General features: G+C 51.5%; 7 protein-coding genes and 1 non-coding gene across 8 annotated transcripts; 5 read left to right on the top strand and 3 right to left on the bottom strand.

The window, feature by feature from the left end:
- Positions 1-271: 271 nt before the first annotated feature.
- On the top strand, positions 272-2,043 carry CC77DRAFT_1032581 (quinate permease; the record flags this gene model as incomplete). The annotated part of the gene is made up of 3 exons (XM_018526750.1): positions 272-356; positions 404-1,243; positions 1,298-2,043. 3 exons carry the CDS (start codon positions 272-274, stop codon positions 2,041-2,043), a joined length of 1,671 nt encoding a protein of 556 aa, XP_018383888.1.
- A 401-nt stretch (positions 2,044-2,444) lies between these two features.
- CC77DRAFT_1051612 (hypothetical protein) lies at positions 2,445-4,721 on the bottom strand (the record flags this gene model as incomplete). The annotated part of the gene is made up of 1 exon (XM_018527677.1): positions 2,445-4,721. One exon carries the CDS (start codon positions 4,719-4,721, stop codon positions 2,541-2,543), a length of 2,181 nt encoding a protein of 726 aa, XP_018383887.1. The 3' UTR covers positions 2,445-2,540.
- A 2,126-nt stretch (positions 4,722-6,847) lies between these two features.
- CC77DRAFT_191785 (hypothetical protein) lies at positions 6,848-7,703 on the top strand. Its single transcript, XM_018530558.1, has 3 exons — positions 6,848-6,953; positions 7,024-7,144; positions 7,199-7,703. Exons 2-3 carry the CDS (start codon positions 7,082-7,084, stop codon positions 7,544-7,546), a joined length of 411 nt encoding a protein of 136 aa, XP_018383886.1. The 5' UTR covers positions 6,848-6,953; positions 7,024-7,081; the 3' UTR covers positions 7,547-7,703.
- CC77DRAFT_191810 (hypothetical protein) lies at positions 7,704-8,924 on the top strand. Its single transcript, XM_018530559.1, has 2 exons — positions 7,704-8,513; positions 8,568-8,924. The coding sequence occupies exons 1-2, from the start codon at positions 7,860-7,862 to the stop codon at positions 8,709-8,711; spliced, it is 798 nt and encodes a 265-aa protein (XP_018383885.1). The 5' UTR covers positions 7,704-7,859; the 3' UTR covers positions 8,712-8,924.
- A 520-nt stretch (positions 8,925-9,444) lies between these two features.
- CC77DRAFT_1022038 (hypothetical protein) lies at positions 9,445-11,156 on the bottom strand. The gene is made up of 3 exons (XM_018525380.1): positions 10,656-11,156; positions 10,432-10,596; positions 9,445-10,382 (listed from the first exon to the last, which is right to left on the bottom strand). The coding sequence occupies exons 1-3, from the start codon at positions 10,772-10,774 to the stop codon at positions 9,719-9,721; spliced, it is 948 nt and encodes a 315-aa protein (XP_018383884.1). The 5' UTR covers positions 10,775-11,156; the 3' UTR covers positions 9,445-9,718.
- Positions 11,157-12,485: 1,329 nt separating this feature from the next.
- On the top strand, positions 12,486-13,063 carry CC77DRAFT_191757 (hypothetical protein). Its single transcript, XM_018530557.1, has 3 exons — positions 12,486-12,767; positions 12,817-12,870; positions 12,969-13,063. The coding sequence occupies exons 1-2, from the start codon at positions 12,593-12,595 to the stop codon at positions 12,864-12,866; spliced, it is 225 nt and encodes a 74-aa protein (XP_018383883.1). The 5' UTR covers positions 12,486-12,592; the 3' UTR covers positions 12,867-12,870; positions 12,969-13,063.
- CC77DRAFT_t63 lies at positions 12,660-12,746 on the top strand. The gene has a single exon. It is a non-coding gene; the product is annotated as a tRNA-Asp (tRNA).
- Positions 13,064-13,161: 98 nt separating the features above from the next.
- On the bottom strand, positions 13,162-15,127 carry CC77DRAFT_939831 (cellulose synthase catalytic subunit; the record flags this gene model as incomplete). The annotated part of the gene is made up of 3 exons (XM_018534697.1): positions 13,162-14,043; positions 14,091-14,597; positions 14,642-15,127. 3 exons carry the CDS (start codon positions 15,125-15,127, stop codon positions 13,162-13,164), a joined length of 1,875 nt encoding a protein of 624 aa, XP_018383882.1.
- Between the last annotated feature and the right edge of the window lie 54 nt (positions 15,128-15,181).

Raw genomic sequence — 15,181 nt, 5'->3', positions numbered from 1 at the left:
CGACGCCGACCACTACTGGCGATGAACGAACGTGGAGTAGACGCCTCCGGGGTAGGCTCTGGGGTGTGTCATGGATGGGCATGCTTTGACAGTCCGCACCTAGGGTCTCCGCATATCACACCCCACCATCGCTTGCAAGATTCAGTATAAGAGGCGCGCATACCTTCGTAGAGATTCGAGCTTTACTGCCTTTCCTCCCTGTTTGACAGACGTAGGTGAAGCAGCTCAATCCCATCCTCAACTCGACCCATCACTGCAAATCTTGCCCATCATGGTCGTCTTAAACCCCTGGAAGGAGAATCTGAAGGATACTCCCAAGGAGAGCCTTAACTGGCGTCTCTGGTATGGTGTCTTTGGTAAGTAATTACATCACCCAACGCGCTCAACAACCTAACATCTATAGTCTTCGGACTCATGGGCGCTGCTCGTGGTATCGATGAAGGTCTCATTGGTACTACATCCGAACTCGACCCTTTCAGGCGCAAGTTTGGACTTGACGACGACAGCAAGAGCGAGCACGAGATTGCCGAGCTTCTATCAAACATCACATCCATGGTGCAGATGGGCTCCATCTTGGGTTCGCTGATTGCTTTCTTCATCACCGACAAAATCGGCCGCCTTTGGGCCACTCGACAACTGTGTCTTATCTGGGTCATTGGTATCGTCATCTTCCTCACCAGTTCTCTCACTGGTTCCGTCGGACAGATCTACGCCGGTCGATTTATTGCTGGTATTGGTATCGGACAGACCACCGTCGTTGCACCCACATACCTAGCTGAGACAGCACCAAGAGCCATTCGAGGTCTCTGTGTTTGCGCTTTCGCTGGTTCAGTCTACATCGGCATCATGCTTGCCTACTTCGCATCTTGGGGTTCTTCCATTCACATCTCGTCTGCCACTGACGCCCAATGGCTCGTTCCAAACAGCATGCACCTCATGTTCGCTGGTATCATCTTCACACTCTCCTGGTTCGCTAAGGAGAGCTCTCGTTGGTTGATCAAGGTCGGCCGCCACGAGGAGGCTCTTGACAACCTTGCGGTCCTCCGCAACCTTCCCGCTGACCACCCTTACGTTACCTCGGAGATCATGGACATCAACGACCAGCTCAACCGTGAGCGCGAAGCTACCATGGGCACTACCTGGCTCGGACCAGTCCGTGAACTTTTCTCTAGCAAGGCCAACCTTTACCGCATCCAGCTTTCGGTCATGTCACAGCTGCTAGCACAGTGGTCTGGCGCGAACAGTATGTTCTCCCACTAGCGTAAACATTCGACACACACTGACTCTAAGCGAACAGGCATCACCATTTACGCTCCCCAGTACTTCGCTATGATGGGCACGACAGGTCAGAACGAGAAGCTCTTCGCGACAGCTATCTTCGGTGTCGTCAAGTTCGTCAGCTCAATGCTTTGCGCATTCTTCCTCATCGACTTCCTCGGCCGCAAACGTTCTCTCGCTACCGGTATCACACTACAACTCGTATCCATGCTCTACATGGCCATCTTCCTACTCATCGATACTGGTGTTTCTGACGGTGAGCCTCAAAGCTCCAGTCAGAAACACGCGGCCATGGGCGCAATCGTCATGGTCTACTTCTCTGGTTTCGGTTGGGCCCTAGGATGGAACTCAATTCAGTACCTCATCAACTCCGAGATCTACCCACTCCGTCTGCGTGCGCTTGGTGGTTCCATCGCTATGACGTTCCACTTCGTCAACCAGTACGGTAACTCAAAGGCGGTACCTCTCATGTTCATCTCCATGACCCACGGTGGTACTATGCTGTTTTTCTCTTGCGTTACTGCCATTGGTCTTTTCTGGGTTTACTTCTTCCTTCCCGAGACTTCTGGAAAGTCGCTCGAGTCGCTCGACGAGATGTTCAACCTGCCTTGGCACCTTATCGGTCGCAAGGGTGCAGAACTCACAAGGGGATCTGGTGGTATGGCTGATATCTTGGACAGCGCAGGCGAGAAGGCTGTCACATACGAGATGGAGAATGCTGGTGGTGCTGAGACACAGAACCACCGGGTTGAGCAGAAAGTCTAAACCTTGCACGTGTTTGTGAGATGGGACAGTCTATAGCATCGCACACAAACTGTGTTGCTAGATGAATATCAATGAAGTTATGAACGCAAACCACACATCCATCTTCCTAGTGCCATCACACTGACATGTGTCCATTATACACATACCACTGGTTTTACTTGAAATTTTGGATTAGGATTTTGAATATCAACATTGAATCTATGGTCAATTTTCCTGTATTCTATAGCTTCATCGTCACAGGTAGCACCACACTCTCAAGATACCTAGACAAATACTCACAGTAGGGAGCGATAGGCCAACTCAAACCTGACTCCAGGCGAGTCAAAGCCCATAAACTCAACCGATGTGGAAGCCTTGCTTCGATACCGAGTGGTAATGGCAGTACTATGGTAATGAGCAATAGCGGAAAAAGGTTTCGCAAATACCAAACAATCAAGAACTGCATCCTAAATGGCGGATGCCTAACACTCGACCCCGATCATGAATATTGATGTGACTTATGCGATAATTTGTCTGAACGCGCTGAGTTTAGAAGCATGCTGGGAGTGCAGACCCTGATGACTGCCGTCATCCCGAGACGATTCCGCAAGCCATAAAGCAAGGTCCAGCTTAGAAGATACCAATTCATTCTTGGCCGCCTCTTCGAAGGTCTTCATGACCTTGCCAATGAGAGTGATGTCATTGTCATCGAAGTCGAGTTGATGAAGGAAGCCATAGAGTGAAGTGCCGCCTAGTTTGATCTTGCGCTGAATCTTGACAGATTCCAGACTGGCAATGGGACAACCAGCAAGGGAAGCAAAGGCCTTGCAGACGTCATCTTTGGTGGTCGTTCCGTCGCAACGCTCGAAGTCGAGTATATTCACGAACATCTCTAAAGAGGTTTTCCCAAGGAAGGTGGTGCGCGCTTTTTCAGCCTTGCGGCGAATAGAATCAACGGCAGGCACCAAGGAGGAGCGACGGGAAGTCTTGGTTGACTTTGGGTAGTCTGAGCCAGAGGAGGAGAAGTCGAGATCAGATGTGGGAGGGGTTACTGGGGTAGTGTCATCAGGAATGACTTGCTTCTCGATGGTGTCTGTAACCCGAACGTCGATCTGCTGCAGATTGTCCTTAGCTTTATTGATGGGGAAAGGGTTAATTTGGGAGACGCTGCCGATGAGAGTTCCCTTGTCGTGTATGGAATTTTCGGCTTTCAAATTAGCAACATTGGATGCGTAATCGCCAACAATAAGCTCTGTGTCGTCTGCTGATGCGTCGACAGCAACAGGTCCATGGATAAACTTCGCGACAGGGGTATCAACAGACTTCGTCCTTTTAGTCTTCTTTTGCCCATGAGCAGAAAACGGAAGCTTGTATGATGGGACGTGCATTTGGACAAGATGGTTGTGAAGATCGTGAACCTTTTTCCTCTCGCCTGGGCCGTTGGGCTTGGAGAGAAGAGAAGCGACAAAATCGGAGTCGTCCGTCTCACACGAGACTATTTTCTTTCCACCAACCTTGACTACCTTTTGGTTGGCTTTTAGGGTCTTATCTTGCTTTGGTGCAGTGACTGGCAATGCGAAAGGGGTGATGTGCATCGCAACTTGCTTCTCATGAAGGTTACGAGATTTTCTAGTTACGCCAGGGCCATTTGGCATTTTCAGAAGCGCCGTCACATATCCATCGTCCGCTAGAGTGGTGGGGTCGGCAATCCCAGTAGCGGTCCTTGCGGTGTCGAGCTTGAGCTGCTTCTGAGGTACTTCTAAATCGACCATAGCCACCTCTTTTAGAAGGTCAGAAGCCTTTGCATCCTTCTCCTTGGCCTTGTTAGGCTTTTGATCCTTGAATGCAGTAACGGGAAGCTCGACTGGAGCAGCGGCCAGTGCTGCCTCCTTCGCAAAGCTGAGAAGCAGCGCCTCATTGTCGACATCGGTCATCGAGACATCGTCATAGACGTGGGATGATGCGGTGGCGCTGGCAGCCTTGACAGAGCTAGATCTTTCCAAAAGTGAATCCGTACTTTGGTGGGCAGTAGAAGACTCTTGTACCAGTTTGGGAACGTGTTCTTCTGTATCGTTGTCAGACTCAGCAGCCGAATCTGAGTCAGTGTCGATATTAGAGGCGGCAGCTTGAGGCGTATCGGCAGACTCAGGAATACGCTCAGCGACGTTGTTGACTACGCGCTGCTCGACAATATCTACGTAGCTGTAGATAGGAAGTGTCTTGTTCACCACAGATGTGTGTTGGGAGTTGTCAGGCTGGGTAATGCGCTCAACGACGCCGTTGACCACGCGTTGCTCGATAATCCTGTCGTAGTTAAGACTCGGACGAGAAGTTGATAAAATGGCGAGCTGCCTTTTCTCCTTGATAGTAGCTTTGATATCCACTGCAGCTGTTCGGGTGTCGTGCTCCTTATTGCTAGGTGGGGAAAGCGGCTTGCGATTTTTCCTCGTGGGTCGATGTGTAGGTCGAGTAGGCTTGTCCTTGAGAACTAGTGCCTTGCCATTGGATGAAAGCTTCTCATTGAGCTTCTTCTCAACCATTTCAAGCTTTCTATTTTGAGTCGCGACATTCGCAACATGCTTCGCCTCTGCCTCGGCCGCTATCTTGTGGAAGGATTCGTCTTCGCTAAGCGTAGCAGAAGCGTTGACTTTGTTGGCAGGCGTGTTGGAACCGGTTGTAGTGGCCGTTGAAGCAGACATCTTGTTTGCTACGTAGACAACTAAATGAAGTTCTTAAGTAGCCTTTTCACGGAAGGTAGAGTTGAGACCGGAATTTCCGTTCGACAAGACTGTAGAAGAACGTATCTGAGACGAGTTGTCAGTTGTTTCGGAACACATGCTTGGCGATGAGACAAACCTTTAGCCTATGGAAGTAAAAATGAGTGAAATCTCCAGGTCGTTCGTAAGGTGCACAATGGTATTTCTGGTCTTGAAGGGCAAGGGAGTGCAAGTCTACTGTGACTGGAAGTTGAGAAGAGTCCCGATAATTTGAGCAGTTGTTACTAGAGAAGGGGTCCTTATGTACTGACAAGCGTACGAAGCTCCTGTAGAAGCTCAGACCAGGTGTGAATAAAGCTCGTGCTCGATCTGCTGACAGGGCGCTGCTTAGCAAACCAGGCGTGCCTTGAGCCAACGGAAGTGTTCAAAGGCTTTTCGCATTCGCTTGAAAAGAGATGTGAGGGTTTCGAGACGTCGGATCGGTATGCAATTTCTGCAAGCATCTGGTAAGGCTGAAGGTCCAGAACTTTCCGTGTCGTTATATACTAGAGAAACAGGAGCAGTCTCTCAAGTCTGGGATCATTTTGTAAGGAGGTTCGCCGCTTTGAGCAGGATGCAGAGATGAGGCAGGACGTACCTCCACGGAAAGACTGAGCATAGCTGACAAAGCCTGAGACATATAGTGAAGCGATGAATGACGTTCTCACGTATTTGCGTGATGCAGCAGTCGCAGTATACCCGATATCCAGGGCGTTCTGCCTATCATTGGCAAAGACACGAGATTACAGGATATTCATAGCGATAGAGGTGAGAATGTGAGCGACGTGGAACTGCGTGGCAACAATGACAGACTGGGCGAGACTTCACAGTGGTACTCATTCGAGAGCGCGGTTCTGAAATCGAAAGCAAGGCCATGTATGGTCCCTGTCCTCGTTTGGAAGATCGGGAAATACAGTAACTTTGAGCATGTGATCCTGATGCAGTTTTGGTGGCTGTGAATCCGTCTAACTAGAACTAATCCGTTGGCCGAGCAGCTAAAAGGTTCGTGAGCAGCCTTGCAGGTACTTTCCAGATCCGCGCCTGATCTATCACGACATTGGTTCGCTGTAACCTCTTCGTTCATGGTTTTCATATTTCTCACATCGACCAATGTTGAAGATAGTACATGTACGACATATTGTCGAAACCATAGGCATCGCACGCATACTTGTGCGCGACGAGAGCTTGTCGGAAATGTGCGGATGAAGGTCGTAGTTCCATGTACGAACACTATAACAGCAGCCTTTCTTACGTCTTGATGTTGACTATGCCAGCGCTGAGTGATTTTCCTGCACCCAAGTTCCTAACTCTTTCTAGTCCGTCACTGGGATGCCGATGGAGAAGTCCCAGAAAGGTGCTGCAAGCAGGTACTGATTTCGGCAAGAACGCCGTATCTGAGCACGGAACTGCTGGAAAGGCGTTAATCCAACATCGCACGATCCCTTCTTCCGCTGAAGTGCCAGGCAGGTGCGGGTCGAGTCGTACAACAGCTTTCAGCTGTATTGTGATGTACAAAAAACACCCAGATACATCAGCGCGTGGTTCGCTTTCCTAGGGGCTGTCGAATGGGTTTTGTTCGTCGCAGGCACTACGAAATTGCGGAATGCAGCCACTATATGTCGTGCTTTTAGCTGCATTAATATCTATGGCCCAGAGTCGTCAGGAAAATAGACCCAAGGCTGCGTAAAAATACCATCCAACGATATGGCGCGTGAGGCGCAAACAGCACTGAAAGGGGGAAGGAGTTGACGACGGTCCGTCGGCACCTCGGGCTTGCTAGTGAGGGGCACAGCGCACCCCACCAACCTTGGAAGACACGCTCCGTCCACAAGTCCCGCTAGTGACATCATGCGTGCTCGATGAAAACACCTCATGAACACATCTCGGCCAGCTCCAGCCCTGCATCGAATCGGGGCAATCGCATTGCCTGCATCTCCCTCACGCTACGATTGCGGCTGTGGTTGCCGGCCGCATGGCACCTCTACCCGACCCTCTGATTGAAGTTGCCAACACTGCATAGTCAGGTCCACTAGTACCTGTTAACCCGTGTTGCCGGTAGGGATTGCTGCTCAACGAACAGCAATTGTGGGTTCCATCTCACAATGATTGATCGGCGGCAGATTCTGTTTGGGGCTCAGGTATAAGAGTCTGCTAGTGCCCCATTTACTTTTCGCGGTAGGTGCTCGCTGTTCAGCTTGAAATATATCTGGACTTCTTCACCAACTCTACCGACTGAAAATATCAGTCACTCCCTCCCAGGATACTTGGAAAATAGATCCTACCAGAGTCGACAAGCCGCGATTATGACGAGCAAGCCCATCTTTGTGGCTACTCATCCGAGGGCCTGCTCGACGGCCTTTGAGCGGGTATGCTTGGTTCCGCCGTGTCTCGCCCAAGTTCGGGTTCTTACCATCATCTAGGTCTTCATGACCCGCTACGACACGCTCCAGTGTGTTCACGAGCCTTTCGGCGACGCCTACTACTTCGGTCCCGAGCGCCTCGCTGAGCGTTATGAGAATGACGCGAAAGCCAGGAAAGAGTCTGGCTATGAGGAGAGCACATACAAGACCATTTTTGATCGCATCGCGAGAGAAAACTCGGAGGTTCGTTCACTAATACTTTCCATGTTTCTGCAATATTACCGTTTTCCTGCTGTTTCCTCTCAGTCCGTCATCTTTTCACACCCAATCAAGATCTTATTTTCGCAATCTCGTCAACTTCGTCGCAATTGCGTGTTGTGTGCTCCCAGCCAACCACCCGACAGCTAGATCTCTGTCTACCCCACCTTAATCACGACCATCTCATACTTTCCTAAATTCAACTTGCGCGATATGTAAGCGCTTCGACTGGAGCGCAACAAATTCACCAAAGTCCTTGGTCTCTACAAGCGGACAATTCAAAAACCGCCGTCCTCCATTTCCCCGAATTGTCGCCGAGCCATTACGATCTGCCCAGCTCCCTACCATCTTGACTCCCGCATTATGACATCCCGTACGATGAAGATTTCAATGGCGCATAATGTAGCCTTACGAAAGATAGCATACTCACCTTTAACAGGGCAAGCGCGCTTTCATCAAGGACATGGCCCAATACTGGATTCCCCCCGCAGGCAAGCCCGCTACCATCGCCCCGTCTCTATCCAACTATCGACGCGGCGTAGGAACAGACACCACGCAGCTTTCGCCTGTCACTACTCGTAATGAACATCTCGGACCTCCTTACCCATACGACACTCAAGGCGAACCCAACAACCCCACGGTTATTCCTGCGGATCTGTTGGCAACCTACCACTTCACATTTCTGATCCGTCACCCCAAATTCTCCATTCCATCGTACTACCGCTGCACCATTCCTCCGCTGGACAAGATGACAGGCTTTTACAACTTCCGTCCTGACGAAGCTGGCTACGAAGAGCTCCGTCGCCTGTTCGACTACCTGCGGTCTGAGGGCCAGATCGGTCCCAAGTTCGCGGGTCAGAAGCAGCACGACTCCAATGAGCAGACAAACGGCCACACTGGCGGTGTTGAGATCTGCGTCATCGATGCAGACGATTTGCTGGACAACCCATCTGGCATGGTTGAAGCATTCTGCAAAACCACGGGAATCGAATGGGACCCAGACATGCTCGTATGGGACACAGAGAAGGACCAAGGTATTGCCAAGGAGGCGTTTGAGAAATGGAAGGGTTTCCATGAGGATGCTTTGGACAGTGATCGCTTGAGGGCGCGGACACATGTAAGTGAATATCCTAATTATGTGGGCAGAGTTGTGGACTGACGACCTGGCCAGAAGAAGGAACCTAAGTCAGACGAGCAGCTTTTCGCTGAGTGGAAGGAGAAGTACGGTGAAGAGGGCGCGAAGCAAATCCGGGACACCGTTGCTGCTAATGTTGAGCATTACGAGTACCTCAAGCAGTTTGCTATCAAGCTGTAGATATTTTTTCAAAGTCAGGAGTTGAGTACGACTGTTACATGTGTTCGATCACTACCAAAAAGAGATGGCAGATGGCAGATGGCAGAGCAGACAGCATGCAATATGCTAGAGGAGCAACAACGAATTTTCTTAGCATATTTAATTTGAAAATGATATGAATGTGTCATCTGTCCAATGAGACACACCTCATTATCATTCCTCTACTGCAATTACTAGACCGCCCCATGTTACAGCGATTGTCATTTGCTTATGTTCGGGTCATCAGCTGGCCCGCCGAACCTGCATGCGGTATGCGTGCTTACGCTTACAGTGCGCGTCTGGAACATTGAATTTTTTTAAACGTTGAGAAAAATGACATGATTGCGGTCTGAACAGCGTCTGTCGTAAGCTTTGTGCACTTGAGCGGGCTAGTCCGTGTCAATGTATTGAGCAAGTAGAAGGCTGGGTGGTGGATGGCGGAGTATTCTCCTGATGGTTACAGAAGCGGCCGCCTTGAGAGTGTGGCGAGGTTTCCAGAGCATCTCCTCATGGTTGCAGAAGTGGTCGCCCCATGGTGCTGGAGTTGGGCGATGACAAAGGACGTGTTTCGGATTGATGCGTCTCCGCGTGTTACCAAGCCCGAGGCACCGGACCATGGTGGTGTGGCGATGAAGCCTAGGGCACATCAGTAGGTAGCAGTTTTTGACAACTTTCAGAACATGGAAAGAATGACCAGACACGGAAGTAACAGTGATTGCAGATGTGATGATTTGGTATTTGACTCGATAGGCGATAGCAACACAGAGACCAAAATCTAGCCTGCCAAAATATGCCAAACAACTCCGTAACACATACATCGTTACAGTACAGCTTCCGAAATTCAAAGCGATGGATGAGCAAACATACAAAGGTATCAACCGCGGACCACGCAAAAACGCCAAGCCCAGAACACCGACGCTATCCATGTGCGTAGAGAATGCGTAGTTTTGTGTAAACAAGGTAGAAGATGTGCAGACTCGGTGAGAAGGTCATGTGCGCTGCAGTTGACCAAGCTCAATCTCTCTCCTCCGCTCCTCGCGGCTGACATTTCTCGAGTGGTTACTGATTCTTCCATCCGCACTCGACGGCCGATTTGTACTTCTTCCGCGGCCCTGCCATTGCTGCCATGCCTGGTGTTCACTCAGACTGTCAGGTCTACTGTCGGATCGATCGCGGTTCCAGTCGACATGTGTTTGTGCAGGCGTACCGACCAACTCCTGACTGCGCAGATGTCTTTCTTGCTGTTCCCGGTCTTCTGGCAGGTCTATTCTGAAGGTGCTGTTGGCATCGGGACTGGGTCGTGGGTCGCCTTTTGCGAGGAGCAGCGCCATTTGCTGGTTGACACGATCGTCTTCTGTGTACACGGCGTCGGGTGGTGGGTTAGAGGGCGAGCGCATGGCGGTGGGGTACATGTTGGGGATGAAGTTGCTGTAGTATGATTGCTCGGACCAGAGGTTTGCGCGCGTGTCTGTCTGGCGTTTGGACTTTACTATTCGGCGGTATGTCCAGAGGAGGAGAGAGCTGTAGAGGAGGGTGCCAGCGGCGCTGGTTACGGTGCCGCTGATGGCGGCATTGCCCCAGTGATAGTTGTGGGATGAGAGGAAGTTGTAGGCTATGGAAATCAGGCCGAGGGCGGAGGAGGTGAGTGCGGGGCTATGCATGTGTTAGTATTGCGCTGGTGGTGCAGGCGTAGAGGTCTTACAGAAAGACAGCTTCAGCTTGGAAGCGCTCATTGCGACAAGCGAAGCAGAGCAGCGCCGTGAATGAATAGCCGGCAGTGAGGAGTGCGACAACAAAGACAGACAGAACTGCTTCGCTGAACCTAAGCTTGGGATCGTTCGCGTAGAGGCCGGGCAGGATGAGGTAGCTGCGATGTGTTAGCCTGCTCTCATCTGAAGTGCCTCGAGAGGCATGACGGGCACCCACCCTCCCAATATCATCCATGACGCCGCCAGGGCTATGAGGCGCCAGTACCACGGCGTGCCCTCTCTCCTCTCGCTGCCCGCGTCGTTGATGTTGACATAGCTCTTGTTGCTAGAGCGCATTGAGTCGGTGGTTCGCGCCTTCCGCAGCGGGGTGGTGCCTTGTTCGCGATTCAGGTGGTGGTGCCTGGCCGAGAAGCCGTCGATTCTCGCGCAGTGCCAGCGAGCGATTCAAGAGACGTCGGCATACAGAGCAGAGGAGCGTGATTAAACGAGTGACTGCGACAAGCGTCTCTGCCGTCGAGATTTAGATCGGGATATGAGCCTCACTTGCAGCTGGCTGGCTGTCTGCTATTCAGCCTGACGCGGTGCAGATCGCTTCGGTCCGTCGAGTGCAGTGGAGCCGAGGCGAGGCGGCTGGTGCACGGCGCAATGGTTTCCAGAGAGGGGAACAGCAACAACAACGAGCGACGAGAACAAGATGCAGTTTGGGTCGAATATGAAGCAGGCGAGGTGAACAGTAGAAAGTCGAGAGACACGGGCTGAACGGGCGGTGGAAGAAGAGGGCGCCAACGTGCTCGTACTTCGCTGAGGCGGAGGACGCCTGCATACTCGCTCAGCCACTCGACGTCCTGCTGAGCATTGCTGCCACCCCTGCGACATGCTCCCTGTTGATCAACATGGCCGTGAGCATCTCCAACGCGTCTTGTCGAGCATCGCGATTGCAGTCACATACTGATCAGCAATTTCGGGCTTCCATGACCAACATCGTGCATCATCCCACGCCTTCTGCCATCACCATGAAGCATCGTATCCACGATGCTGTCCCGCATCCCTTTGTCTCTCTGGTCTGCCCAGGGCGACCCCGGATTCCAGAACGCGTCACCACCAATTCCAGGCCAAGCCTTTTGCCCATGTCTGCTCAATCTCGCTGACCGCGCCGCACCTTGGGTGGTGCAGCTTACTCTGAGAGCCACCGCTCCCATCCCCTCTGCCAATGTCTATCATTCACTCTCCCGTCGTAGCGCTATCGACTTCGTGTTCTCGGTAGACGCAGTTGCCGGTCAGACATGACGTCGTAGCCACCATTGACCTCTTGAATGCACTGCCTGGCGTACGTAGGACCTAGCGCTACATCGCGGCATGGCACAGCATCACAAGCCACGAAAACGTTATTCTACGCCGATAGGGTATGGTATGAACCGGCCGTTCAGCCTCATCCGAATTCTAAATCATCGCGACCAACTGATGCAACTGGGCGTAAACACTACTTTTCTTAGCAAACACCTTGTGCGCGCTCACGGCTGTCGAGGTTTGCGCTCGTCCATCGATGCCATGTTGCGACAAGAGGTCTGCGTTTTCAACTCTGACGTTTTCAGACACATGGACCGCGCATTTTCTGATCAGCGACCTCTCTCGCCATACAAGCATATGTACGGACGACATAGCGGTGTCTGTCAACAATGCGATCCGCGCGCCTGGTTCACGTTGCAGGGAATGCTTCCAGTGCCTCGCACATGTGTGTCATCCGCACAACCACACCGCATCTTACTTTACACACCCGCCGCCATCATCTTTCACCCTGCGACCTTGCTTCTTAGAAATTCGGTGTCGCCTTCTCCGGAGTGTCTCTGATGAAGTTCGTTGGCGCGATCCATCCAGGGTACGACACAGATACTTTGTCGGGTATACCGAGACTTTCCCAGTACGAGAACCAGAACACCGAATGAAGCTGTCGCCGAACTTGTGGCCGTTGCTTCAAGCGCTCACCTCGTGTACTATGCTGAGTGTCCTAAGTGTTCGCAGACGCCGAGAGTTGATGGCTAAAGATGCCGGCGCCACCGGTTCGATCTATGCCCCACCAACAACCGAGCCCGAGATTCGCTTCCAACACTGATGACCGTTTGAATAAGCACTACCACTGTTTGCAGCAACACGGCTATGGATACATTCCAACTAATTTTCCATTTCTACATCGATCAGCTACTCAGCCTTCTAGGTTGGTCAATCTTCAGTAGTATAGTGGTCAGTATTTCCGCTTGTCACCATCACTGGCAACTCGCGGGAGACCGGGGTTCAATTCCCCGCTGGAGAGTTTCCTTTTGCCAATCTTTTTGTCTGTTTCCATCATTGTTTTGTTCTGCAGATTTTTTTGACTTCGATAGTGGACGCTCCGATTCACAGGTCACAGCGGCGGTCTCATTGGCCAGAGTGATGAGGTAATCACCCGTTACGTACTAGTGTTCCACCAGCAAGGGTCTGCGGGACCGTGCATGGAACATCAAAATCTCGAGGGACGCCTCTAACAAAGTCGCAGAGCAGGGCGTCTCGATAATGCTAGGAATCATTTCAGATTTTAGACGCCATACGGAACGCGACGACGCTTTAGTTTTTGAGTGCTGTTTTCGAGTGAACCTGGAACATCCTCACACTCTATCAATGCTTGTGATTGTAATTACGCACGCCGTACAAAGGGTAGCAGGGCGACGATACGACTTGCATCCTACGATCTAGACATAAAATGACCCGGCGAAACACACAACCGAATACACAAACACTATCGCAGTCACATGGTCGGTAGGTCTTCCCATATTCGTCCTCTGTGGGCGGGAGTATTCCTCCTTCGGGTATCGTACGCCACGTTTCTCATCCAGTTGCAATGCCTCGTCGGCGGTGACTTCGTTCGGTGGCCAGATCAGGTAATGTACCGGAATCCAACAGCTGGCCAGCTGTCCGAGCCACCACACCGGCGGCCATCCGATCCTGGTAAGCAGAAATACCCATCGATCATGGCCTGAGAGAACGACCTCAGCCGCCGAGTATGCAGTGCTGATTTGATCTGCCGGGTCGAAGCAACGTACAATGTTAAGTACCACACCGAGGATGCAAGCCAGAATGAAGCAGACGTGTATCCAGACCATCTGTTGGAAGAGTATCGCACGTAAGCGGCTGAAAAAGCCCGAAGGCCTCGGCCCACGTTCTTTGATCTCCAGAGAGAGGCTTCCACTCGGCGTGAATCCAGGCTTTGTCCCACCGAAGCGTGTCGGAAGTACCATACCGCGAACAAGAGAAAGCGTATAGTACGGAATAAGCCAAACGTCGGCTTGATCCCAGCGCATCGCGTCCCGATACCCAACAAACAACGCCAGACTCATCTTGTGCGCCGTATCAGCAAAAATCCAAATGCAGACGAGTCGCAGAAGCCAAGCGAGTTGCCAGCGCTCGTAGTAGACTACGAAAGGATAGCCAGCTAGTAGTGCAAGTGGAAGACCGATGTAACCCAGCCAGTTAAGTGCGCTGTTCACCACAGATCCTGCACCAAAAACGTAGCCGGCGAGGCGTTGGCGGGCGTTACAGAAGGGGACAGTCGGGCCCCAAAGGCGAAAGTTGATCTCGAAACGGTCAGCCTTTATTGCAAGGTATCGAGAAAGAGTATTACCTTGAACGCTGTTTGAACATTCCCAATGGTCCATCTCGTCCGCTGTTTGATATGACCAGACAGAGTATCCGGCATCTCACCGCATTGCAAATACTCATCGATATAAGCTACTGACCAGCCTTTCCCGAGGAGCATGGAGCTACAAGCAGTGTCCTCACTGATCGAGTATGTAGGAAAGCCACCAATGTCCTCTATTGCTTCCCTGCGCGCCAGATACCCGGACCCAACGCAATCGCCTGCGCCGAGCCCATCATGGATAAGCTCCGTCATGGCATAGAAGTAATCGAGATCCTGTCGCACTGGATCGTCGAGCGGAATGTTCCAAAAGTACTGTGGCGGGCATGCCATCCCCATCTTGGGATCGTTGAGAAGATGTGGCATCATGGCGCGTAGCCAATTTGGTTGGACTATCATGTCGACGTCCAAGCCTGCGACGAATGGCGAGGGGAAGTCTGTGAGCTTTGCGCTAAACTTCAGCCCGTTATTGAGATTGCCCGCTTTCTGGTTCTCAAGTAAGCAAAAGTGTCTATTAGAAGAGGTAGTCAACGTACATAATCCGGCACCTCTGGCTTCTCACGACTCGTATAGTGTGCGTGTGGATACTGCCGCGATACATGTAACATCCTTTCTTCCAGATCCCTCGACCGACCATCATCACACAAGATGACATTGAGGCGATTCAATGGCCAATTTGTCTCGCATGCAGCCCTGACAACATTGAGAATGGTGTCGTTATCCTCCCCACACGCGGTAATGAGTACAGCTACCGCTGGGACATCATCGCCTTCAAGATGAAGCTTTTGTCTTCTGGGTCGCCGCAAGACAAAAACACGGTTGAAATAAAGTAGAATGGTAGGAAGGTATTGGAACAACTCAACGACAATGAAGAACCAGGCTAAACCTAGCTGGTATTTTCCAACTACTTGCGTGTAAGCAAGACAATAAACCCGAAAACAGATGTAGGCCAGCAAGCAAAATGGCGCTAGGAGGCCTGTAGCAGACACAAGGGGCCAGAGGGAATCTGGCGCGACAGCCATGTTATGAGTTGGAGTGAAGGACGATACGACAAGAAAGGCGTGAGTAATATCTTA

Source organism: Alternaria alternata (genome assembly GCF_001642055.1).
Source record: "Alternaria alternata strain SRC1lrK2f unplaced genomic scaffold CC77scaffold_15, whole genome shotgun sequence".
In the NCBI taxonomy this organism is placed as follows: domain Eukaryota; kingdom Fungi; phylum Ascomycota; class Dothideomycetes; order Pleosporales; family Pleosporaceae; genus Alternaria; species Alternaria alternata.
Note: the sequence above shows the minus strand (reverse complement) of the source record. Positions and strands in the feature narration are given on the sequence as shown.